General features: G+C 37.2%; 1 protein-coding gene and 1 long non-coding RNA gene across 2 annotated transcripts in view; one reads left to right on the top strand and one right to left on the bottom strand.

Annotated features, from left to right (window-relative positions):
* Positions 1–26,048, bottom strand: part of LOC103142845 (kinesin-like protein KIF26B) — a 48,024-nt gene that overhangs the window by 14,838 nt on the left and 7,138 nt on the right. The window contains exon 3 of the mRNA XM_007559110.2: positions 824–1,507. Within this exon, the coding sequence (XP_007559172.2) occupies positions 824–1,507 (684 nt within the window). The remainder of the gene's footprint in view (positions 1–823; positions 1,508–26,048) is intronic.
* LOC107836990 (uncharacterized) overlaps positions 23,945–26,048 on the top strand; it is a 5,012-nt gene continuing 2,908 nt past the window's right edge. Inside the window, exons 1-2 of the long non-coding RNA XR_001662963.1 lie at positions 23,945–24,236; positions 24,330–24,472. This is a non-coding gene — a long non-coding RNA (uncharacterized LOC107836990). The remainder of the gene's footprint in view (positions 24,237–24,329; positions 24,473–26,048) is intronic.

Here is a 26,048-nt window from a genome sequence, read left to right as displayed (position 1 = left end):
TATTTTAACAATATTACAGATGTGATTTTGTTTAGTCAAGTTATTTCAGACATTTGTTGGTGTTTTAAGTTCTGTTATGCTGCTCTTGGCAGTTGGTGGTTACCATAGTAACCACCAACTGGGGGAGGAGCTGTTACCATAGTAACCACCAACAGCTCCTCCCCATTTTTTCTGTTGCTGTTATTAATTTTCTGTGTTTTCTTTACAAGTATTATATTTTAACATACATTTTAGACAAATTTAATTATATATGGTGTTTCATGAGTAATTTTGCCATTTCGAATACGTTTTTAACAGATTTTATTATTAATGTTGCCCATTTTAGGTATCTTTAATTTAACAAATTGCTAACTGCTGCTAACTGCTTATTGGGAGCTATTGCTTTGTAGTTATTTAGGGCTATTGTATTTTATTTAATGTATAGGGACAGAATGTGCTGGACTTATATTAACTACCAACTTGATTTCCTCTTTTGTTAGAATAAATACAGTGAACCTGAGTGTGTCTGTCCTGAAGTCGACCTACTGGACCTGAGACGAACAGGTTCAGTCATTATCAATATATTAATTGAAAATGGTTTCTAAACAAAAATTTTATCATTTATCACAATAATTTCTGGGATCATTTATCATCCAGCAGAATTTGTTATCATGACAGGCCTGCTTTGTAGTTTTCCCTGTTTATGGTCCTCACATCAATCATTTGGCCACATTAACGTATGTGTTTCCATAGTAACAATGTTAATGTGTTCATTAGAAAGGGGTTCTGTGTGAAGGAGAGGCTACTGCCTCCAAACACAAACCTACATGTGTGAGCGCCTTACCTGGTATGGATACAGAGTGACTCCTCCATTAGTCCGGTTCTGGTGCTGATGGGCCTGCAGAGCCGCTGCGCTCAGAACCGCTCCCCCACTGTTATTACTGGGACTGCTTACACTGCTCACTGGTTGCTGCTGGGCACCGGCTTTCCCTGAGCTGGGCGAGCCATTCCTTCGGTCCACCCCCGCTCCCAGACCCAAGGAGCTGGGTTTGGATCCCAGTCTGTGTCCTGATCCTTGGAGCTGTTGAGTTGTGGGACCACAGCTGGACGTTTGCCCCCCTGAGGGACTCCCTTGACTGGGGGTAGACTGTCCATGGATCGGGCTCGGTGTCGGGGTCTGACTGGGGCTTGGAGAAGGCGACTGCGAAGATGAGAGAGGAGTGTATGGAGCAGTCACAGAAGAGGATGGGAGAACCGAAGGAGCCCATTCACGTGAACCTGGAACTCCTGGCGGTCCCGAGGCGCCTGCTGGTCCTGGAGGTCCATGAGATGCGTATCGAGCTGGAGGCGAAGAAGTGGGAGACAGATCCCACTGATCCAGGGTGAGGACCATGCGTACAGCTTCCTGTTTGAGCTGAGTGAGGTGAGTAGCGCAGACATCGCAGCGACTGTCGCGCTCGTTCCACGCACGCCGAGAACTGTTGGGCACCTGAAGCTTGTCGTGGAGGAGGAGTGAGAAGGATGGATCCTGGAGGAGAGATGAAGACCAACGGGTTAGATTAAAGGTGACCTGTTATACTTCATCAAACAGGTTTAGACAGGTTTATTCAAAACATGGATAATGGGATTTTAGTCAGACCAGTTCTGCCTATTGTTGATTGCTTCAGAATGAGCTGCTTCTGGCCATGGCCTCCCAAACTCAACATTTACATTCACACTCAAAGTGGCTGCAAACAGATGCACAATTATACATCTTTGAAAAGCATTAGTAGAGCCTCCTGCACAACCAAGAAGAATGCAGCAAATTGTTTCTGAGTAGTTAGTCAACAACAAAACACTTGTCTTTTCCAGCAGCCATTGTACACCGCATATAAGGGTAAAACCAACTGACCAAACATACTGGGTTTCTAGGTGATGAGCTGGGCTCGGCTGGAGTTGCTAGGTAACGGCACAGTGCCAGTTGAATGTGACAACAATTGAGAAATTTATGAAATTACTCATTTTCTAGATGTCAAAAACTATTAACTTAGTGCCAAAAACAACTGGGTGTTTTTTAAGAGCTTAGACTGTTTTTAGAATAAGTTGAGACCCAAATGGAAGCATGAAATGAAAATCAAGGGAGTAATAATTCAACGGTTAACTATGTAGAACCAACTATGATAATATTTACAAAAAAGAAAAGTTAATATGTTCTGCCAACATGATAAAAAATAATCAAAACTCTTGAAAGATTAATGTTGGAGGAAGAGAAATTCATATTTTACAAGTTTACACAGTTTGACTTGTATGCTTCTAAATGTGAAAAACTCACATTTAGACATTTTCTGCTTATTTCCTTCATACATTTAATATGAACTAAAATATAAAAGACAAAGCAACCACTCATATTTAGAAAATACACAAACATGCTTTCTTAACTGCTGTGGCAAATACTTTCATATTACATAAACTCAAATATTCATACCGAACATTTCTGTATTAAACGTTTTCTTCATGGCTGTGATGTGATATTTTAAATGTTCTTTCATTGGCTGTAAGTGTAAAATCATTATAATTAACAGAATTGAAGGCTTAAAAACATCAGTCTGTGCTTAATTAATTAATCTACCTACATAATGTGTTACACTCAGAGTTGAGTTAATGAAATAAATTAAAATTTCAATTATATTCTAATTTATTGATTGAATGTGTAACCTGAAGACATAAAAGCAACATTCAGACTGTAAAAACACATTTTCTTCCATAAAAAGCCATTAAAAGCCGTGTGGTGCAGAGGAAGTTCCCTAATAAAGGTGACATTTCTTCTTCTGGCGTCTTCAAGCTTGTTTAACCTTTTCCAGAACAGTGCAGATTAAACAACGCTCGTTTTGTAATGGTTGGGTACAACATTTGGATTAGTGGAACATGAAAAATAATTCCTAGCTTTTTAGGATGTATTTTTTCATCTTCTGCTATCCTTTTTCATCAAAATCTAATATACCTGCTGCTTCTGGTTCTGATTCTGGTTCTGGTTCTGGTCTGCATCCCCAAAACCAAGCACGGAGAACAAACTTCCAGAAATATGCAAAAAATACTGAGTTCCTTCAAATGAAGGATAAAACCCACCTGTTTGAGCTGATTAATAACAACTGGAACATTGAGTATTTCTTGATGGCAACTTTTACTATCATAAAAAGCATGTTGAATTGCCTTGTTGCTGAAATGTGCCATCAAAATAAACTGTACTTGACATGTGAGGTAATATAAGAAGCGATGTGAGGGCAGCTTAAGGAGCTCTGGAAAAGCCAGTTGGATTTATTTACCTTTGATGTTACCTTGATGTGGATTATAACTGCTATCCTCTTTTAAAGAAACATGGGAGCACTGTATGGCTTTTAGTTCATGTTTATGGATTTAAAATGAGGAGAAGGGATTCAGTGTCGCTGCAGAGACTTTTGTTTGGTCCACTGGTGAGGATTTCCACTAACTAATGTTAGTTTGGACTGAATTTGATGGCAATCTCACTTTAGTTACTTTATAAAAATAACTGATGCCACGTTATACAAGCTGTCCAAAATAAACGATATCATTCAGTGGATAGAAGAGATTAAAAAGTCCAAAAAGGTTTGCAGACTGGATTTGAAAATTATGATTTGGCAGTGGGTGAAAAATGACAGTTTGTTTACATTTTGCAAGTTTGTGCTGTTGTAGAATCAATCTTAAAGCAAACGAGATTCAGAACCTGCATATATTTATTAATCCTTGCAGATCAAACTGATTGTTTGAGGCAAAAATAATTATGCAGGTTCTATTTAAACGCTGTTTATAAAGTCACAGTGTGACTGTGTAAGTAAAGTAATATTGTCAAAAATACAACCTTTGTAGAAATATTAAGATATAAATATTTTACCAAAGATTGTAAGCTAAGCAGCTAAACATTGCACTGTTTTTTGGAGGGTCTCTGTTGGTGGTAATTCTGTCTTGTAGCGCCTCGTTTATGTAAATAAATGTAATGCGCCTTTAGTGAGCTCATGGATTTGCACTAAAGGAAGCAGTCGATAGCGGTAGTAAAGTGTGGGCTGAGCGTGCAGAATCTGTGTTTCCAGTCTAATTGGAACCACTTGTCCAGAACAAAGCTGCTCTAAATCTCCTGCCATCCCTTTTTGGGCTAAATCTCAGAGATAACAAGCAAAAGCACAAACACAGATACGAATCACAGATTGAACTTTTCTGATCTCAGTGAAAAAAAATTTTTTGTTGCAATTTCCACAAAGCATTAAAAACTTATCTGACAAAACTCACCGAGTAGAAACATGTTTTTTATTTAAAAAATAGTAATGCTGATGACTGCTGAAAAATAGTATATAACTGTAGATGGGTTTGCAGTGAGTCTGTTAAATCAATGTTTTCCTACATCATCAGAATGTTTCTTGCAAAATCAGTCAAAGGTTTTCACACCTTTTTTGCTACAACTTCAAACAAAAGCATTTATTTTCCCCTCTAAACTTTATTTTACTGAAGAAGCATATTCCCCAAAGCTTGAATTTCTTTCCATTCTTCATCGTGTTCACATTAAAACCTTTTCAAAGTGCCTGAATGACCTGAGATCTCTGCGGTTCAGTCCAGGAGCGCAGGAAAGAATCTGCAGAGTGAGATGTTAATCAAAGTGACGTGTTGGCTCTGTCTGTTTATTGACTTTTAATCAATACATGAGTTATAACCACACTGAGCTCACATGTGTGTATATGTGCCGCCAATTATTAAGCCTGTGATAGACGGTTCCCAGCAGAACAAAACGGGCAGATATGAGGACGCAAAGACAGATGATTGACAGAAAAACACAGAAAACCTTCAGAGAATTAGATGTGATTTATTAAGCCTCCGCTCGTGTGGAGAGACATTTTTCTGTTAGTTTGCTCCACTGTTCGTTTATTCCAATCGGCTGAAAGAACAGCTTGCAGACTCTGAATGAATGAGTCTCTCTCACTAAAAGAATCTGCTACTTTTTCTCTATCAATGTACCCAGTTGTCCATGTCTGAGTGCTTATGTGGATACAAAGCAACACTTCATCTAATCGTAAAATACCCCTTCTTAATGTGAGAGCCACCTCCTCGGCTATATAAACAAACCACACAACCACAAGATACACACACACACACACACAGCAGGACCCTCGGTGTGTGTGTGTGGGCGGGTGGTGTTTAGAGATAAAGAGTACCTTGTAATATGTGCAAACCAGTCAAAACACTAGTCTGGTACGAGGAAGACTGAGGTCAAACCTGGTGCTGGATGTACCAGATATCTTGATTTTTCTTTGGAAAAGTTTTCATTCAACCATCTAAATATATTCCTATTAAAGTCAGAGTAGCGGCGTGTCACAGACTCTCTATTTTCACAAGATGATTTGGACAAATTTCAGTTAAATTTATTGTGCAGCTCAGTGTGATGGACTGGATTTTCAGTAGATAGATGTGGCATTTTCTAAGTTTTTATTTGTAAAATAGAATTACATTAATTATTGTGTGAATATTTATGCAAACGACTGTAAGTGAAAATGGAGCTGAAGCAGAGCTGTTTGCTGCACATTTAATCTGATTGTGGTCCTCCTGACCCCTCTGTGACCCTGAAGCATAGTCCATTAAACACGTCTTGGATTAAAGCCAATAAACCTGAAACAGAGTGGAAACACTGTTTTTAGATGCAATCAAGCAGTTTAAACAAAGAAAATACACTATGAACATTAGAGGAAAGGTTTATTTAAACATTTATTTTTTGTTAATATGAAGAAAAAATACTTTTAGTATGAAGTGTAATGTCAAAGAAGTGGAAGTATGAAGCTATCGATATTTCCCCTCCTTATCCACCTACATAATCTCACATTGATTACATGTATAATCCCTACATATAACAACTAAACCAAAACATTCTACATCTTTTGATTCAGTTTCTGATTTTTCAGAGTAATAACACTTTATTTTATCATAACCTCATGTTTCCGTGGATTAAAGTTTCCAAACATTTCCCTTATCCACATGCATCTTTACTACCAGAGATCAGTCCAAGCACTCAGAAAACAATTGTACAATAGCAGATGGACAAAGTTTTTTTGTTTTCGTCACATCTTTTAATGAGCTTATGGTTACATAACCATGTCTGGATGTTGCTGTCATAGTCTCTGCAGTCACATCTATCCATCTCTTCAAGCTTCGCCAACGAGTTTATCAGTATTCTCTGAGTGACTCAATCAGTCTCAGCAGCGCTGCAGACTGGCAGTGTGTGTGTGTGTGTGTGTGTGTGTGTGTGTGATTCATTTCCTCCTGTAAGGGTAAACACAGCCTGAGCAGCAACGATGGAGCGACAAAAAAAGAGAAAGCAGCTTCCAAGCTGACTGAACAGTGACCTAACTGACTCTCAGTGTGTGTGTGTGTGTGTGTGTGTGTGTGTGAGAGTGTGTGTGTGTGTGTGTGTGGCGGCTGGAGAAGGACACAGACAGATGCTATTACTGAGATCTGATGGGAAAAGACAACTCGGTGCTATTTGCTCTCTCGTTTCTTTGTGTGTGCATAGAAAGGACTGAAACGTGTGTAAATACACACTCGCAGCCACATACCAAATAGAAAAGCTGCTTCTGGTAATACACTCGTTTGTGTTTTTAACCTTTGGCTTCCACAGGATTTACCTCTGATAAATTCGACAGTAGTTTAAGGCATCACATTTGAAACTGGAGAGGATCAAGCTGAACTGACAGCAGATTGGAAATCAAAAGCTATACGTTTGTGCATAATGTTAGCTTTCATCTTGCGTCGCTTCATTCTGATTACCTGCCTCTCATGTTTCTGATTATTCATTTCTCCTCTCGCTCGTTCTGCAGCTACACCTTGACACAGACATGCAGAGGCTTTTCCCAGCAGGTCGGGGATCAGGCAGATCATGCAGAAGAGATGCAGATGGTCTCCTGCACCTTCTCTGACCACGTAATGAAAAACATGCATACATGCCACCTGGACTGGTGGTCTACCGTCACACACACTGGTCTCATGATGAGGACTGACATGATCCTCTGTGATGGAGGCTGGTGTCTGTGCAAGAAGAGCAAGGTCAGAAACAAAATGGCATCTCAGATCAATCACATGGATGGGCGAGGCACATGGGATTAACACAAACCTAATCCCACTCACAGAGAAAACGCATAAAATACAGTATAAAATAATTTATAGTTATTTTATAAAGTAAAATAAATTATGTAAAAAATTACTTATTTGACTCATACAGACACAAATAGCTTTCCAGTACAACATGCCAAACGATAAACATGGTAGCTGGCTCTAGATCAGGGGTGTCCACAGTGTGGCCCGGGGGCCATTTGTGGCCCTTGGATTGACTTTGTGAGGCCCTCAGCTGCAATTCAAAAATTATACAAATTTGGCCCATTGTTACCAAGATAATGTGAAGGAAAATGTGAAGTACAACACAAAGTATTTGTCTTTTTATAACCACTTTTTAACAAAAGGTAAAACCACATTTATCCAGAGATTTCCACTGAAAAGCCAACTTTACTGCAGCCAAATCAGCTTTTATTCTTTCTTAAATGTGGTTAAATATAGCAAGAGTTTTGAAACAAAGTGGCTGAAATCCTGTTCTTATTACTGAAAATAAATTTATTCAATTGAGAGAAAAAGAAACTGATAAAATTTCTTCTTAATACAGCAAATATGCTAATTAAAGTTGTAATACGTTTCTGCCAAAATATTTCGAGTAATCTCAAATTTTATAGAGAAAACAATGAAATTTGATAGGGGAAAAAAAATCTAATTTTTAAATTAATATCAGAAATTTTCTACCAAAAAAAACTTTCTGAATTTCAAGTTTTATTTGTCAAATTACCAAAAAAAAAAAAAAAATCGCAATTTTAGTTCTTGGCAGAAATTTAGTCCTTTTTTCTGTCTACAATGGCCCTGATACACCCTCGTAAAAATCTCCAATAAATATCTTTTGGCCCACATGGAAAAATGTTTGGACTCCCCTGGTTTAGATGTTTAACATTAAACATTTTAATTCACATCAAACGATTCAGTGTGTAATCAGGATGTTAATATTCTAGAAATATACATTTTAGTCACAAAAAAGAAGAGAAATTAAACATCCAGGATAATGAAAATGAAACGTTCAGTCTTACGTTTTCCTTCACAATATGCAAAGTTTGATAAGTTAAACCAAATGATTCAGATTATTAAAAACATGTGATGTTAAATTTTACTGAGTCCTTAAAGACTGATAGTAATAAAATACAGTTACCTGAACATGATCAGTTTGACTGAAGAGTGAATTAAGATTAAATCACGATCATAAATAAAGCAACTAAAAGCCAAATAATTTCTCTGCTAATGACAAAATGACTAGTTGTGTTTAAAATGCAGCTGAGAGAAAAATGTTTGCATTTTTGCAGGAACAACATAAAGTGTTTTAGTTTTTTCTCCTTTTCCTCTGTAATAAATAACTTTAGGGCCTTGCAGACTTCCCCTCTCTGAGCCTCGTTTGTTACCTGCAGCTCCTTCTCTATGCCTCTTTTAATCAGTTTTAATTGGTTTCTCTCATATGAACCAACACTGGATTTAAACTGGTCTGGACGCAAGTGTAACCTATAAGTACTCAAGAAAATTAGACTGTGCAGATGTAAAAAAGCATCAGATTGTAAAAATTACATGATCTTTTTTATTGCAGGCGTTGGGTGCAGCTTGTGCTCACATCTGTATGTTGACACGACCCTGCAGCTCCACATCTGCCTCGCTCTTTTACTGAAATCAGTTCTTATCTTCAGTCAAGTGGGTTCAGCACTTACTTCTGCACTGAATTACAATGAAGTACCTTTCATAAAATGTAGAAATAAACAGATTGAAATTCAATTATCTGAATAAATAAATCCTGAAAATGTTCCATCTTAAAATGGAATTACATGACTGAATGTAAAGGTTAATAAAAACATTTAGATCTAATTCAGCGCTTTTGTTTATTCTTGGATTATGAGGTTTAAATAATTAACTAGTTTACACCATGAAGTCAGCAGAGACTCAAAGTAAACAGAGGTTTTACTTTTACTACATTCCTACAGGTTTGCAGAAACTAAATAAACACAAAAACACTTTCTTCTTAAGGGAAAAAGCTTTTTAAACCAATCTACCATCAACAGCAGTTGATGGTAGTTATTCCTTAACAATGACTGTTGAGGAATATTTTCAAGCTTGTTTCAAGCTTGTTTCAGGTCCACAGTTATAATTATCCAGACTTTGACTAGGCCACTCCAAAGCCTTTTTTTTCCTAACCATTCATTGGTGGAATTGCTGAAGTTTGATGGGTTTTTTGATAATGTGGGTCCAGAAGCAGCGTCGAGCTGCAGGATGTTGGTTCTTGTCTGTCCATAAAATATTTTCCCTAAACTGTCATGGATCATAATAAAGTTGTTTTTTGTTTTGTTTTGTTTTTTTGGTAAATGTGAGATGTCTTTTTGTTGTTTTTGCTCAGCAGTGGTTTTACCCACAGATTTCATTCATTCATTTCTTTCTTACGGTTAAATCATAAGTGTTGAGCAGAATGAGGTGTGCATTGTTTTTCATTATCTTTATTTAAAGAGACGACACACATTAATTAACACCAGTAATTTCCCATGTAAATGTCCTGGCTTTAGTTAGACCTCCTGGTTTAGTCGTCAGACTGCTCTTGAATTTGGTTGGGAAGGTTCACCGCTGCTCATGTTTTCTCCATTTGTGGAGAAAAGCTCTTATTGTGGTTCACTGGAGGCCCATAAAAACTAAAACAGGGCTTTAGAAACATTTTAAGACTGATGAATATCAATTACTTTCCCATTTGTTCTTAAATTTCTAAGATTAGTGGCGTAATGATATGCTCTTTTTGGAGAAGCTTTAGCCTACAGTCATATTCAGTTAAACTGTTTGTCCCATTGAGTGACTCTGGTCAGACTGAAAGCTGAAATATATTAAACATACTTTTTAATAAGACCACATTTCTGTTTTTAAAAATATTTTTTTATTGGTCTGATGTCACTTTAAGAGACAAAGTGTTAAAACATCACGTCTATTTAATCTATTTTACCTGGTGAAATAAATAAACTTTTCAATAATATTCTAATTTATTGAATTAGTCTGTACTTTGTGTTGTTAGCCTGGTTCTATGTAACTAATTTCTTTGTAATTAGATGCGTGTTGGGGGGGTTGTGAAAGGGAAATCAGCTTTTCAGAAAATGTAATTAATCAGTCATTTCATGATTTACTATGGTGGGAATACAATTTTACAAATGGGATCAAGTTATTTTCAAAAGCTTTTTACCCTAAATAACTGAATTCCAGTTTTGTAAGCTGTATTTTATATTTACTTAAGTTATCTTTTATCTGGTTTTTATTTATCTTTTTGAAATATTTAAGTGTAGAAAATGAGAACAAGACCAGAAGAAATCTGCAAGGTGAAAATGTTTTTTCTTTTGCAGGTCTTCTGCAGGTCTCCTTTGTCGTCTTTAAATGCTTGTGTGCTTTCATGAGAAAGTCCATTTTAAGCACATATTTCAAACATTTTCTCTCCTCTGTTTGGGATTGATTGATAAATTTACCTAGTGCTCTGAAAATGACCATAAATTAGCTTAGAAAGTGCTCAGTGGTGTTTCAGCTAATGAAATGTCATTTCTCCTTCCTGCACACATCCAGACATTTTCTGACCTCTGTGTGTGTGTGATGTAGGTCAGTAATCCCAGCCAAAGAGGGAACAAAACACCGGTTTGAATATGCGAGGTTTGCCTCGTCTAGTATGAAAGTTTGTCTCTTTTTCAGTTTTTAAATGTCTCCTCCATATTAGCAGCCTGGGTTACAAATCTTGTCCTGGCTTGTTTAACACTGTGCATATGAACCCAGCTACAGTGTAAATGAGGCTGCTGGATGGTTTTTATTAGCTGCCTACATCAGCGCCCAGTGCTATAAATGAAATAGTTCTTTAAATTACTGCCCAGTTTTTCTATGTGAAAGCTGCTTGCTGGTTCCTGTTTATAAATTAGCTGGCTGTTAATGGTGGTGCCTGGTTGTAAAAATAAATGCTTATAAACTCTGACTTACTTCCAGACAGGAATTTAATCAGATTGTATTCTGAGTAGCAAGAAGTTCAAGGAATTCAATTCAGTTTAGATTTTTTTAGCAAAAAAAAAAATCTGTTTCTTTTTTTAATTGTCTAATAAAAACAAAACTAGATCCAGAAAATGTGATTTTATATGAGTCAACATAAGCTGTTTTTATTTAACAGTAAATAAACTAATGATGTATGCCCTAATCTTAACCTATTTTAGCCTAAAAGAGTAAAATATAAAAATAATTCTGGTTATATATATTTTTTAATGCTAGTAATTTATACATTCATTATTTGGCAGGAAACATTTTCTTAAAATAAGAGGTTGAAAAAAAATCCAATTATGCATTTCCAAGGTATATATCGGGCCATTTTTATAAAACAATTAAGTAACTGTGTAACTAAAAATGCTGTATATCAAACATAAAAGAAATTTGACTTTGTAATTTGAAATTAGTTGCTGTCCCTTTAAGAAGCTCCTGCTCTTCTTCAACACGTCAGGAAAGAATCAAAGCAACACTCCAGGTATGTTTTTAATGTTGGAATAACATTATGACATGATATAAATCTCAAAAAGTCAATTTTACTGTAATATCCACCGTAAGGAAGGTTGACAGCCTTAAGATGAACTTCCACTGAAATTACTGTTTTATGAACCTGGGTAGTTTGTTGGGATAGTTTTTCCTCCTCCTACATTTCCACTTCATGAAGCTCAATCAGGCAGAAACCTTTCCTGAAGGAGAGGAAGATGGAGATTTAATGTTGGAGGATGCTAAAGATTTCCAAACATTATCAACTAACTTTACATTGAACAAAAAAATGTCAAACACACTGCTGATACGTCAGTGTTTTATAGAGTTGGCACTGAGTTACAGTAATAAAATCCAACAGCCTCAGTGTAATTATTTAATTAAAGGAAGCACAAAGAGACTACAAGCTGTTGAGTTAAACTGGTTTTAATAGTTTTAGCTCTAATTAAATTATGATTTTCTTCTCATAACTGGGAGTTGGGATTGGCGACACTAATTTAATATCCTTCATTTCCACACATCCTCACAGTTTTGGGTGAAAGTCTGTGGCATTTCAGCCATAAAACAATCTCGTGTTGTCTGATTTCACTGTTTTTAATCGATTTCTAGACTCGGCTGTTGCAGTGAGCGAAGATCTGTGTCCCATCAGCGCAGCAGCACAGGAACAGGAGAAAGATTTAATTTACATAAACGGCTCCGCTTTCATCCCACACGATGAAAACAAAACAAAAAACAGCCTGGCAGAGATGAGGAGTGAAGTTATGTCCTGAAATCAGACTTTAGTGGCAATAATATGCGTCATATTCAAACCACGAGGAGTTATTTTAACGTTGACACACTTGTATGTTTAGTTATGTGAGCACAATGACGACTGAGTCCCGTTGCTCTCTGCTCTGTCACTGTCCTCTGATTTTCCAGGGATGGGGCAACTTCTCCTCATGACTTATTGCTGAATAATTCCAGTTTGGTTTGCAACATAAAGTGATTCTGGCAGATATTCAGCCATCGTTTTATTTATTTTTTTATCCTAACCTACTTCTTATTCATCTTTCCTCCATCTCCCAAAGCTTTTGCGTCTCTCAGTTTCTTCTGTCCTCTCTCCTGTGACTCCATTCCTGTTTCTCTCTCTGACAGAGATAAATTGCCTCTTGGTGTGGGTAATCCATCTTGCTGCATCCCGCCCCTCCTGCTTTCTCACTCCTGTGTTTTTCTCCTCTTTTTCCTTCCATCTATTCCTCCTAGAAGTATCTTTCTATGCTAAAGTTAGTGAGACTCAGGGGAGGATGTGAAGGTAACCATTTTGCCTGACACTTCAGTTTAATATGAAACAGTAAAGAAATGTTTTATTTATTTTCTAGAGTCTGAACTATTTTAATGTTCTTTAGTTTCTCAGCTTTTTTCTCCAACGCTTTGTCTCAATTAAAAGAAACAAACAACTTGCTTATCACAAATATCACAAAAACTACATTCAAACATGTTAATGGAAAGTTGAGTGGAAAGAAAAACTATGATAGAAAAAAAGAGATAACCGCAGCCTTAAGATTGTGAAACGTAGCCTGTTCAAGATTTTGTGGCTGGAGGCTGCCAGACCCCCCGAACATCGACGTAGCCACAGTGTGAGATGTAACCATCACATTCCTTGAGTTAAGTTGCTCCTGAACCAGAAATGTTGCCAAAAACATTTCTGGAAGAAAGCATAAAGAATTACTGTAATGCTACATTGACAGTGTAATTCATACAAAAACAGCTGCGTGAGAATACTCTCAAGGATCAGTTAGTCTGCTGCTTGTATACCTTCTTCTGGAATTTTTCCTTCCACTCAACTTTCCAGTAATATGCTTGAATACAGCTCTCTGTATAACCCTATTAAAAGCAAGACTATCAAGCAATCTGTCCCAATTTGGCCCACAACGAAAATGAGTTCGACACCCTGGTGTAGGAGATGAGGATAAAATGCTTCAACGCGATCGGCATCCTCTTCATCAAAACAAGAAGTGAGGTCATATGTTTTGACAGAACAGCTTCCAACCTTTAGTGCCAAGATGCCCTGAAGCTTTCCTGGTCTGCGTGTGGAAACCCGGCATTTTGGTGCGGCTTGCTCCTTTAATTTGACGGAACGTTTTTCAGAAATCACTAAGCTCTAGCAGAGTGTTGGCTTGGTGATGATGAGCATCATCCAGTTTCAGGTGGAGAGGTTATTATGTCAGACACTTTGTAATTATCACCACTGAGACGTTTGCATTGACTTCATTCTGATTAGCCACTTTTACAGTGATCAAAGTGGAAATGATCACCTATTTTATCAAAAATACTGATTATAATCTTTTATTTTTCCCCTGGAGCCAGTTTGTTAAGCAAAAATACTTCAGTATGATCTGAAGTTGTGGATTTAACACTTCAGGAATGCTATTGCCATGCCACAAATAGAGCTAATAATGTTTTAATTTGGATTGTTTTCAGCTCAAAAATACATTTGTAAATGTGTATTTATTTATTTGTTTGTTTATTCTAAATTCAAATTCTACCACTGTTCTGCCATGTTTGTCTCATGGTGGATATTAGCGGCCATTTTGTTTGGTCCAGTTTTTGTAGTCTAATGGGTTAACCCATACTTCCGTCTTCATTAACCATAAAATTTAAATAAACCATTGTAGCTGCTTTAAAAACACAAGAAACTGCAGAAAAACACCATAAAACAAAGGGAGACATTAAAAAAAAACACAAGAAATGAACTAAAAAAACAAACAGGAAAATACCTGAATATGAAACCAGAAGAAGAAAATGTAAAACAGTAGAAAAATAATGAAAAAACATTAGAAAATGCTATGAAACTCTGGAAAACAGTAAAAGAATCAAGGAAGGGGAAAGAAAAAATTAAAATATACAATTATAAAAATGTTTGTTACCATTAAATTAGAGCAGTTACATTAAAAGTAAGTTATTTTATGCATTTTAACATAAAAGTCAAACTTTTTCATGGCACGCTGAAACTAAAAGTCAGTTTCCCTGCAGTGTCTTGTGTTTCTCATCACACAGTAGCTCTCATTCATAACTGGGAGCTCCATGAAGGAAAGCCCAGTGCTCCACTGGTGGCCAGTGCTGCTGAGGTTAAAGAGCGCAGTTATTACTGTAAGTTACTGTTTGATGTTTATGTCCCACATGAGCATCAAACCAGCATTCAGTGTCAAAACCACTCCAGGAAAAAAGACTCCATTACTGGCCACTTGACTGCAAGTCCAAGATCGTAACATGGGATATTACGTCTTTAGAGCAAGAAAGAGAGGAATTTGTGATGTGAGCCAGATTTTAGAATAAAAGCCCGACTCTCTAAGCACACCCTGGTGTACAGCAGGAGATAAAAGTAAACAACAACAAATTTAAACTGTTTAAATCGGACCTCTCAGGCTCCATCTGCTGAAAGTAATTGGAAAGTTTAATGGCTGGAGGCTATTCTCTGAGTCTGATTGAGGCACACGGTGGGAACAAACAGCCAATTTAACTCTGGGTCTGTCTCTCTCTCTCTCTCTTTCACACACACACACGTTTGCGTGGGTATCTTTGTGGGGACTTTCATTGGCTTCCATTCATTTCTATAGTCTAAACCTTACCCTTACCCTTGTCCTTATCCTAACCATTATATACCTAACCCTAACCAAAACTCAATTCACACCTTAGTCCTAAATCTAACCCCTGACCCACAAACAGCGTTTCCTCTGGTGGGGATCGGGCTTTGGGCCCCACAAGGAGCAGTGGGTCCCTACAATGTAGTATACAAACATACGCGTGCACACACACACACTTTTCGGTTTTTGAACAGCCTCTATGAATTATTACCTCTCCGTTCCTTTTAACCTCTATCTCAAGCAGATCTTTTCCTTTTTTTTTTTTTACTTTTAACTCCTAGTTTATTTCCACCCTCTCCTCTTTTATGTGCTGGATTGAAGAATGATAGCAGAATGGTGAGATGGATGACGAGTATTAGAATAAGTGGATGGTGCTCATGTCTTCTCAGTATGTGGTTGGAGGCTGAAAAATTGAATATAGTCTAGCGACAGGCAAATTGGTTGCTTTAGATTTGTTTAAAGAACCAGCACCATCACACAGGAGCTATTAAAAGAAAAGAAAGTACCTGATACTTAACTGGTGCAGTAAAATTTGCCCCAGAGTCAGGCTTGTAATGGCTGCCTAAATGTCATCGTTGTTCTAGTTTCACCTCCTACCCTTTACAATGCTCTGACACAATGGACTCATAGTCCTCCTTAAAGTATATACACACACTTCTCTGTTTTCATCCTATATTTAGCATGAGTGAGCTACCAATATAGCTAAGCTTAGAATGTCCAAACACACACACACACACACACACACTAGCTCAGTGGAGCAGTCTGTGACAGGAATATTATTACAGTACTTGTAAACAAATGGACCACAGAAAAGGCAGAGCCCTGGCCATGGCTTTTTCCCTAAAAGGAAAGAATTGGGATACACTGACCCCCCAAACACACACACCTTGTATTCGTTTCTGTTGCGTAAACCTTTTTCTACACAGCTTCCATTAATATCGACTTTAATGTTTATTGTTGTTGATAAGGTTGTAAATAATAGCATGAAGAAATAAGTGAATTCCTACAAGATTGTAGATCTTGTTCACACAAAAAAAAATTACTAACCTTTAAAAATGTAAACATTTTAAACGTTTTTTAAAAATATAAATTATTTAAACCTGAACGCCATTTAACTGCATTTACTTCACATTCATCAGCCCCAGAAATGTCAGTGTGTCATCTCTGACACATCCAGAGGCACAGTGGTGAGTTAGTGAGCTTATACGCCATAAATAAACCGGCTAGCCATTACAAACACTGCACTGCTGCAGCAGAAACACACACAGCTGTATATCTCGTTCCTTTCTAATAAAATATCCAAGCTTTTTTGGATTTCCATTTGGGCCCACCACACCAACATGTCAACACCAGATGCTATACAATTCCTTAGCTAATTAGAAACAATGCTAATAATAGTAGGTGTGTTACATATACAGAGTAGCTAACATCATACTACTGTTGTTATGGTTACTAATTTTAACCTTACAGGAGTAGCCAACTAAAATAAGTATATTTTCAAATGCAGATGTGTGCCATATTATTTCAACATCCGCTGATAAACACTAAATTTAGTTAACAAGTTTGATATCTTATATTTCCACAGCAGTAGCAGCAGCCAACAGCAGGAAGAAATTAGTGTATTATTTAAGATGTTATAGAAATATTTTTTTTTCCACAGTATAGCATCTTTTTCGTGTTATTAAAGGTATATGTAAACATATCGTGTAAGCTTGGTGCTCTCGGGGGCCCCCTGGTGGTGTGAGGGCTCTAATCAGCAGCTTAATTTGCACATGCGTCAAAATCACTCTAGCCGGGAAGAGTCGTTATTTTCCATTGCAGGTCTCTTTGTACAATGGCGAATGAAATTCAGAGAGTGGCACCAAAATATTATGTAGAGAAAGCTTCTGTAATCATAACAGAGGCTCAGATGTCTTTACTTAACATTTTGTGTACAGTTTCTATTTAACAAACAATGGTGGCAGCTGATAACGGCACGACGTGCGTTGGGGTCCTGCCTTTTTTTTTTTTTTTTTTTACCTCCTCTCTCGGTCACTTTGAGCAATGGAGGATAAAATATTGAGTGTCTAGATTTTATTTACTGAAATCAACAAAATGTGTCCATGGGGCGCGTGTTTAAATTCACCAGATAATTCAGAAGTTTTGTGAGTTTCACAAGCTAGCTGGGCGCTGACGACGGTTGCTAACGGCGGTGTTTTCACCGAGCCCGGTTTGATGACCTGCTAACCCGCATCCGTGCCTGCATCTCCTGGCTGGACACCAACAACGTCACATAGCAGAGTCTCTGATTGGTTGACGCTCCGCCTCGAGCGGCCTTTGCAGAATGTAAGGTTTAGTGAAAATACACCGAGTCTTAAAATAAGATAAGAGGAATTCAGTATAATTAACAATGTTGGCAGTATGAATGCCTGCCAACACACCAGTTTCTTCCTTATAGGAATGTTTTAATTTAGCTAATGTAAAAATTAGAAAGCTTTGAAATAGTCCTGATTAACCACAACTTCAAACATTTATAAAAAAAATGTTAATTAAATGTAAGTGATGGGTATTATTTGATTGAATGATGGTATGTTTTTATAACAAATTCACTCGTATGTTGGATGTAATATCTTGGTGATTTAAAAAAAAAACTAAAAAAAAACCCCTCTTAGCTTGAGGTCTCACTCAAGCTAAAGATGATATAAAAAAGTCCAGCAACAAATTAAAAAGCCCAGCAAATTAAAGGTATTTTTTGTGCTTAAAAAAAGAACCTTAACATACAAAATGTTTGTGTCCATCTTTGTTGTTTTCTCTTTTTTGTAGGTTTGGGAAAACCATAATAATTTTAAAACTGTTTATGTTTATATTAAAGATTTCAGAAAAGGGCAAGTTTATCCCTTGATGGAAAACAAATTTAAAACACAGACCTTTCAGGAATACCATTATTTTCCCACAAAAAGTACCTGCAGATTTATACCTGAAAAACATTTTTTCCTGTGGTGCATGTCTATTTATTTCTGATTGGAAAAAGCAACCGATACTTCATTTTCATGTTTGGGTGACAGAGACATTTTACCCATTATCTAAAACACAGACTGAAGACAGGAAAAAACAATTTCCCTTCATTTTTCATTTTTCATCATTTTATTGTCATCCAACAAGACAACTAAAAAAAATAGATTTTTACCTTGAAAGGTACATTGATAATCAAATGTGATTTCAGTCTCCTCTTGCCACAATTTTTCAAAGAAACTGAAAGAAAGCAACCCTGAGAAAACCTAGAAACATAGAAGTTTATTGATATAAAGTTAACTCTATATATGTACACACACACACACACACACACACACTGCGTTACCTGACACCTCAGCCTGTCATGAGATTTTCCAAGAGGGAGAATCTGAAGATAGATGTGTGATGATGCGATCGCCTGCGATGGTCTGCATGCATGCGTGTGTTTGTGCATAGGTGTGATGTGTTTGCATGAGTGGATGTTCATGCTTGTGCGTGATTTATCGGCTTCTGACAGGAGGCTGACTAATGTTAGAAGTGTTGTTAGCAGGTCTTCAAATAAACTGTTGAGCAAGCGAGACTTCACAGCCTCATGGAGGGCTGGATCTGGCACCTGCTGCTGCTGCTGGAACGCCAACGTTTTTAATCTCCACGTTTCTAAAAGTGTGGAGAAAAAATGGTGACTTAAGTAGGCTGCTAATTATAATTATCAACACTTTACATGAAGTGCTTGAAGTTGTTTTGGGTGCATAACTTTCTTATTCATAACCATCACTTGACAGGTTAACAAATACACTCTATGAAGTGTATTTGGGCTGTAGTTCATCTTCTGGACTTATTTACATTAATTTCACTTAATTCTTTTGCTTTTGCTATGAAAACTTACTTTTTTGTGTTCATTTAACTCAAAACTTATAAATCTTTAACCTAAAGGAACTTTTCACTTTGACTTTACTTAAAACAATTGAGTTCAATGCCAGTTTTGTATCCTACGTCTGACCAACTCAATTTTTTATGATCATCCAACTCAATTCACTAAGTCCTTCCATCTCAATTTGATAAGTTTTTATAACTTAATTCATGAGGGTTTAACATGACAAATTTAAGTCACTCTTTCTCAAAGAATTTATTTTCTTCTAATAAACATTTAAAATATCTTTGACTTAATTCTACAGAAAGTCAACTCAAACTTTTAAGTAGTTCCAAACTAAATTTCAGTACTCTTTTTACAGTGTCATCTAAATACACAAATCTTTTCCTTAAATGACCTTTTTACTTTGACTTTACTTTAAATAATTAAGTTCATCACCATATTTGTATCCCTCATCTGACACCATGACTCAAGCTTACCAGGGACAGATTCCCTGGTAAGTGACCGTGGCTCTGTGGATAGAGTGATCAGAAGTGATCTTGTGATCGGAGTGATCTTGTGATCAGAAGGTTGTAGGTTTGACTCCAGCTTCCTCCTGCAATGTGGCCCTGGGCAAAGCCACTTAACCCCAAGTTGCCTACTGATCTGTGCATTAAGTGAATGTGACTCTAGTGTGAAGCGCTTTCAGTGGTCAAAATTACTGGAAAAGCCCTATGTAAGTTTATTTACCATTTTTGAAGTAAACTAAATGATTTGAGTAAGACTGACTTAAATCTGTTATCTTAAACATACTTAATAAATTTGTTAAAAATAAATTAACAAATTGAGTTGGATGATTATAATATATTGAATTGGTTAAACTTAATAAATTAAGTTGGATAAACTTAATTGAGTTGCTTGTTACCTACATAAGCAATTCATTTAAGTTGGTTCAACTATTTTCTTTTTAGAGTGTAGACAAAAACATATACGTAACGGTACATAAAGATATTTACTCAGAACTTTGCAAATAAGTAACAGGTTTGTTATTAAATTCATGTAATCCCTACCAGTCAAATGTGAGATGCTGTGTACACAATAACTGATCAGTTTTAATAAAATATATGTCTAAGGTCGTTTTTTACGCCCTAATAATGACAGTAATGAGTAATAAAAATGAGACTGAGAGATCACTACTTCGCTGTCAGTAAGACTACGCAGATTTCCGAAGATATTTTAAATGGATTCATTCAACATCATAATGATTACAGATTTAAATAATAAGAAATTAAAATTTTGTTTTTTAAATGTATGAGAATACTTCCGAATGAGCATACATTACTATTATAAATGATATAACATTTCAAATATGATTTCATTTATGCAGTAGCAGTTAAGGAAATTTGCAACACTTCCATCCATTTTTATTTAAAGCGTTGGATTTTAATGCATTAGAACCATTAAACTGTTGTATTTCTGCACATTATCTAACCTATACTTGCACCTACTTCACTCCTGAACGACATTTTGTACTTTTCTCAGCTGCATGGGTAAAAGAGAGATAGTTGCCATGGCAGCAGTGGACATTGTGCAGCAGCTGTTGAGACTTTAACCATGATCCAGTAATGTGCAAATGTTCTCTGTGACGCCATGTGTCTCTGTGCATTCATTTGTGTGTTTTCAGACTATCCTCAGGATACCTTAGTCTGCATGTTGGTATCCGTTCAAGCTGTTGTGTGTCAGTGTGTCTGTTTGGGTATGAGCGCCCATGCATGTGATCTGCCCGTTGTGGCAATATGCTGCCAGTGTGTCACAGAGGAGAGCCTGCTTGCAGTTTGTCTTGCGGCCTATGAATGTGTGGTATATTTGTATATTTTATGTTTTTGGGGATTTGATAAGTGAGATTTGTGCAGTTTATTTAATGTTGGCATCTGAAAACCTCAACATTTCCGTAAGAGAGAGAAGAAATATAAAAGAGCCAGGTGACAATCTGGATCACCCTAACAAATATTTAATCAAAAGTTTGCGTTAACCTTTAATTTTTACATTTTAATATTTAATTAAGACTATCTTAAAGATTTTATTTTATCAACTGTATTTAAGATTAGCCTCTGACTGAGATTCAAATCTCCAAACGTTGGTGGCGTCTTATTATTATACTTTGAAAATGACTTCCTTTGTTAATCTGCAGTAATCTTGCTTTGCAACTTTTCAGTTAGCCATAGAAAATGTAGCTGCTTATTACGAATATAAATGGTTCCAATTAATGTAACTGGGATCCTGAAGTGGATTATTCCGTAATTTGTAGGTTTTTCTTTTTTGATTTGATTTATTTTATTCAAGAGCAGTATTTGTGTTTTACCATATTGCAATACATGTTTAAATACTTTATTATGGTGGAATAAATTACCTGAAAATATGATAAACATTTCCATCAATCAATCAATTTTTATTTGCATAGCACCTTCCAGCAACAAGGTATTTCTAGGTGATTTATATCATAAAACACAAAAATACAAAGTCATAGAACACACAGTCAACAATTGAAACATTACATTTTTACATCAAATTGTTCATCAATTGATTATGTATCAATAGTAACTCTAACCAGGTGGGTTTTAGTCGAGATTTAAAGGAACTCAGTGTTTCAGCTGTTTTGCAGTTTTCAGGTAGTTTGTTCCAGATTTGTGGTACATAGAAGCTGAATGCTGCTTCTCCATGTTTGGTTCTGGTTCTGAGGATGCAGAGCAGAACCAGAACCAGGAGACCTGAGAGGTTCTGAAAGGTTGCTATGACAACAGTAGATCTTTAATGTATTGTGGTAATAAGCCGTTCAGTGATTTATAAACTAACAACAGTATTTTAAAGTCTATTCTCTGAGCTACAGGGAGCCAGTGTAGGACTTTAGAACTGGGTTTATGTGCTCTATCTTCCTGGTTTTAGTCAGAACTCCAGCAGCAGCGTTCTGGATCAGCTGCAGCTGGAGGATTGACGTTTTCAGGCAGACCTGAGAAGACACTGTTGCAGTAATCGATGTGACTGAAGATAAACGCCTGGATGAGTTTCTCTAGATCTTGCTGAGACGTTAGTCCTCCATGTTGCCCATTTGTACTACGACCATGTTCATAGTCATGGTCATTTTTTATCAATTTACATCAACAGATACACACGAATCTTCAGGTTTTGCTTTTTCATTTGTTCACTGAAAATTTTTCAACTTTTACCGCAGTAGCTGAATTAAGCTGCAGTTTGATAGAGATGGTGGCGAATAAGTCATAGCTAATGTGAACTGGTGTGAACTGGTGTATGCCCTTTTGTAGGTTGGCTTTATATTGACATGAGGCTTAAGAGAAGCTCAAAAATTGAGCCTGCATCAGCATGTCCCCCTCCCTCCGTCCATCCTCACCGTTTTACTGTTATTGATGAGGCCACCTCTTTATATGGTAATGTTTTTCACACCTGAAAGGCATAAGGCGGCCATGATTGTTTTCTCTTTCTCTCTTTCTTACTCACACACACACAGAGAGAGAGAGAACTATACAACCTAGGAAACACACTAAAATGGGCTATCATCTCCATGAATACCATATATTTTCACCCTCTTTCCCTTCTCACAGTCACACACACACTTACCACACACACACAGACGGCTATGAGGAGCCCATTAACACTGACAGAGATATGTATGCAGCTCACATCTGTTACATGTCGCTGCAGAGGCAGCACCAGCTGCCGTGGTTACCAGAGGCCTTAGTATTATGGGATTTGGTTATTACAGGACAGCCATCTACCCTTGTGCAGTTAAATATCCCTCTGAGTGATGATATTTCAAGGCTTAATCTGATAAATGCACAAATTATAGACTAATTACTTGTAACATCTGACAATAATCCAGGGGCTGAGATTATCTTTACTGATTAGAGTGAGTGTGAAATCTTAATTTGTTGGCTGGAAAAGCTAGGAGAGTTTATGACATGCTTTTTGATTTATCACTGCAAATATTACAAGTACAGCAGTATAATATTCAATGCAATAAACATGTTTACTAAAAACACTTCTAGGTTTAGCAGGTGTTTATATTTGTATCATAAAACATTGCCTTATTTTTTCAGGAGTTAGGATTTCATGTTGCTTTTAAGTAAATATCATATACTTTTATTCAAATTGTTTTCCATATATATCGTAACAGCCGTGGTATTTTTAGTTATTGTCATCATATTGTAGGAATCTCACACTGTTCATGCCAACCGCCCACACAACCTGGTGAATGGACTCGCTTTCAGATTTAGCTTGGTTTCTTTAATAAGCCTCCCCAGCACAAACATGAACACTGGTTTTACAACACTGGTGTAAAACGGTTTACAAAAGAGCAAAATGTCGATGAGGATATCTGCAGATTATGACCCGCAGAGTCAAATCGTGTCTTTATGAGCAGATTTAAAAGCCTCATTTGGTTTGAATCATTCTTTTTTTTACTGTTTTTCTGTGAAAGAATAGTAGATTATGTTAATAAAAAAGAACCTCTGTCAAAAAAGTTGGTTTATTAAGAAGGGAAAGCAGAAAATGATACATACAGAACATAATTCAACATAATTCTGGATGCCGTTTCTCCCTGGAGTCGTTTCTTTGACCTTAGCTTTAGAGACAGGCATTCAAACCAAAACCTTATCCGAGGCAGAAATTGCTGACAAGTGTTTAATGTACCATCTAATGCAGGCAGACACATTAGTGGGTTTGCTAATATAAACATTTTAAGTGCGTGTGTAATATGTATATCCAGAGGAAACTCCCACAGCGAAGCGAGCGCTGTTCTTCAAATGACAAACTCAAACAGACACAAAGAAACGCGCAGATGAAAGCAATCTCGCTAAATCAAGCTTCCTGGAGGAGGTCCTCCCAGGGGAATAAAGCTACAAACATGTCCTTCTTTGGCTGCATTTCCACGTCTGATCTACAGTTGTATATGTTTCACTTTCTAAACACGGATGGTTTTGACTTTCAGCTGATCAGAAACAGACTTCTGAAGCCGACGAACGTCAAGTGACCCACTTTCCTGAAGTGACCAAAAGCAGATCATCTTCCATCCACTTATGATTTGGGCGTGGATTCGGCTGATAAATGCACAGCCACACACAGCAGGACAGCAGGGACGAATGCCTCAAGTGAGTGCAGCTGTTTCGCCACATGTGCTTTTGAGTCATTTGCTTTTCCTGTGTCTAAACCTGAAACACATTCTGCTCGTTCCGAGTCTGCAGGCCACCATTTTGCTTTGCATTAATACAACCTGCCTCCAGCTAAATTACCTGCATGCCGCACACACTCCTACATCCGGCTGACTGTAAAACGGTGCTAGTTAGACGGATAAACCAATCTGAGAGGAGTCTGACTTTAATTTGACGTAAGTAATTAAGTCACACTAAAAGGAAAAACACAGAGCGGCTCTTTCATATCTGCTGTCAATACTCCTTTTGTCTATCGTCTGTGGTTTAATCTGGAAACTGTCACCTCTATTTTAAACCACAAGCCATTAAGCTTCTCTGTAATGATTAAATACAATAATGAGGTGCATCCTATTAAATTCACAAATAGATGAATCACCTTGATTGGAATAACTACTATTCACTCGTTTACCACTACAGAGATGGATCATATTTGCCTTCACTGCTGCCCAGTTTTCATGGCACAGATTCAACAAGATGTTGGAAACATTAATCAGAAAGTTGCTGTTTTTGAGCAATGCTCAGTTGTTACAAAAGGCTCAAAGTATGACAGGTAAATGTGTCCCACACCATTAGGCCACCAACACAACCTGGACTCTTGACACCAGGCAGGATGGAGCAATTTAGACACTGACGTTAACGTCTAAAATGAGGTTCAAAGTTTTTTTTTTCAATCCGTTGTCAAATTTGAACTCCCAGGTATGAGTTGTATGGGTTAGGAGTGGTACTGGGTGTGCTCTTCTTCTCTTCATCTGCTTCAGAGTTCAATGTGCTGCATGTTCAGGAATGGTTGTAATGAGTTGTTATTGGAGCTCCTGTCACCTTTCTATCACCTTTAACCAGGTTACCTGTTCACCTTTGACATCAACAAAGCATTCTTGTTCAAACTTTCCCTCTTTTTGGATCATTCTTCACTAAACTCAGATAACCAGTTTCTGAAAAGCCCATGAACTAAGGGTGTTTTCACACCTGATTGTCAGGTAGGCTCAGTTTGATTGGGGACGAAAACTGAAACATTTGTTACATTTTCAGCTGGTGCGGTTAATTTCCTCACTGCACTGTGTCAAACAGTTCAAAGCCTTTGGAAATCTGTTCCTCCATTGTAACGTGTGGTGGCGCTGCACAAAGAACTGCTGCAGAAAGCAACACGAAAACCTCAGAAGAGGTCATGAGCGCAACGTCTTTCTTTGCAAAATGTAAAGAAGAGTGTAGGAGCGTCAGACCACGAGAAATTTCTCCTGCAGCCTTAGACTCTTGTTTGTTTTGGTTGCATTTCACCCAGAATGCCCTGCACTGTAGTTTGCTTTTAGCTTTAGGTTGGGCAGAATCACAATTGGTGTTAACAAGCAACTAAACAGATGTACCTGTTAAAGAAGCCTGACGAGTTTATATTCACACCTTCTGCCAGTGAATGATCTGCACTGGCATATTTGGTCAAAAGGCTAATTCTATCATCTTCCCTTTTTTTGTATGCAAACTGACAGAGGCTCACTAAACTGCAGACATGCAAGCAGTGCAATATTCAAAAGGTACGAGCTGTGAAGGTCATCATTAACATAATGTGTGTGTGGAGATGCTTCCTTCATGTGGGGAGGACTAATGTGTTTACACAGCCACTCTGTGGGAAGTTTGTGTGTTTTCTGGGGGGACCAAAAGCAGGTCACAGCTGCATAAATTGTTCAATTTGACGGTACAGACTTGGTTTAAGATCAGGGTTAGACTGTTTGTGAATGTGTGTGTGTGTGTGTGTGTGTG

This window comes from Poecilia formosa, unplaced genomic scaffold (genome assembly GCF_000485575.1).
Source record: "Poecilia formosa unplaced genomic scaffold, Poecilia_formosa-5.1.2 Scaffold102, whole genome shotgun sequence".
NCBI classification, from domain to species: Eukaryota; Metazoa; Chordata; class Actinopteri; order Cyprinodontiformes; family Poeciliidae; genus Poecilia; species Poecilia formosa.
The sequence above is the reverse complement of the archived record's forward strand: the minus strand, read 5'-3'. Positions and strand labels throughout refer to the sequence as shown.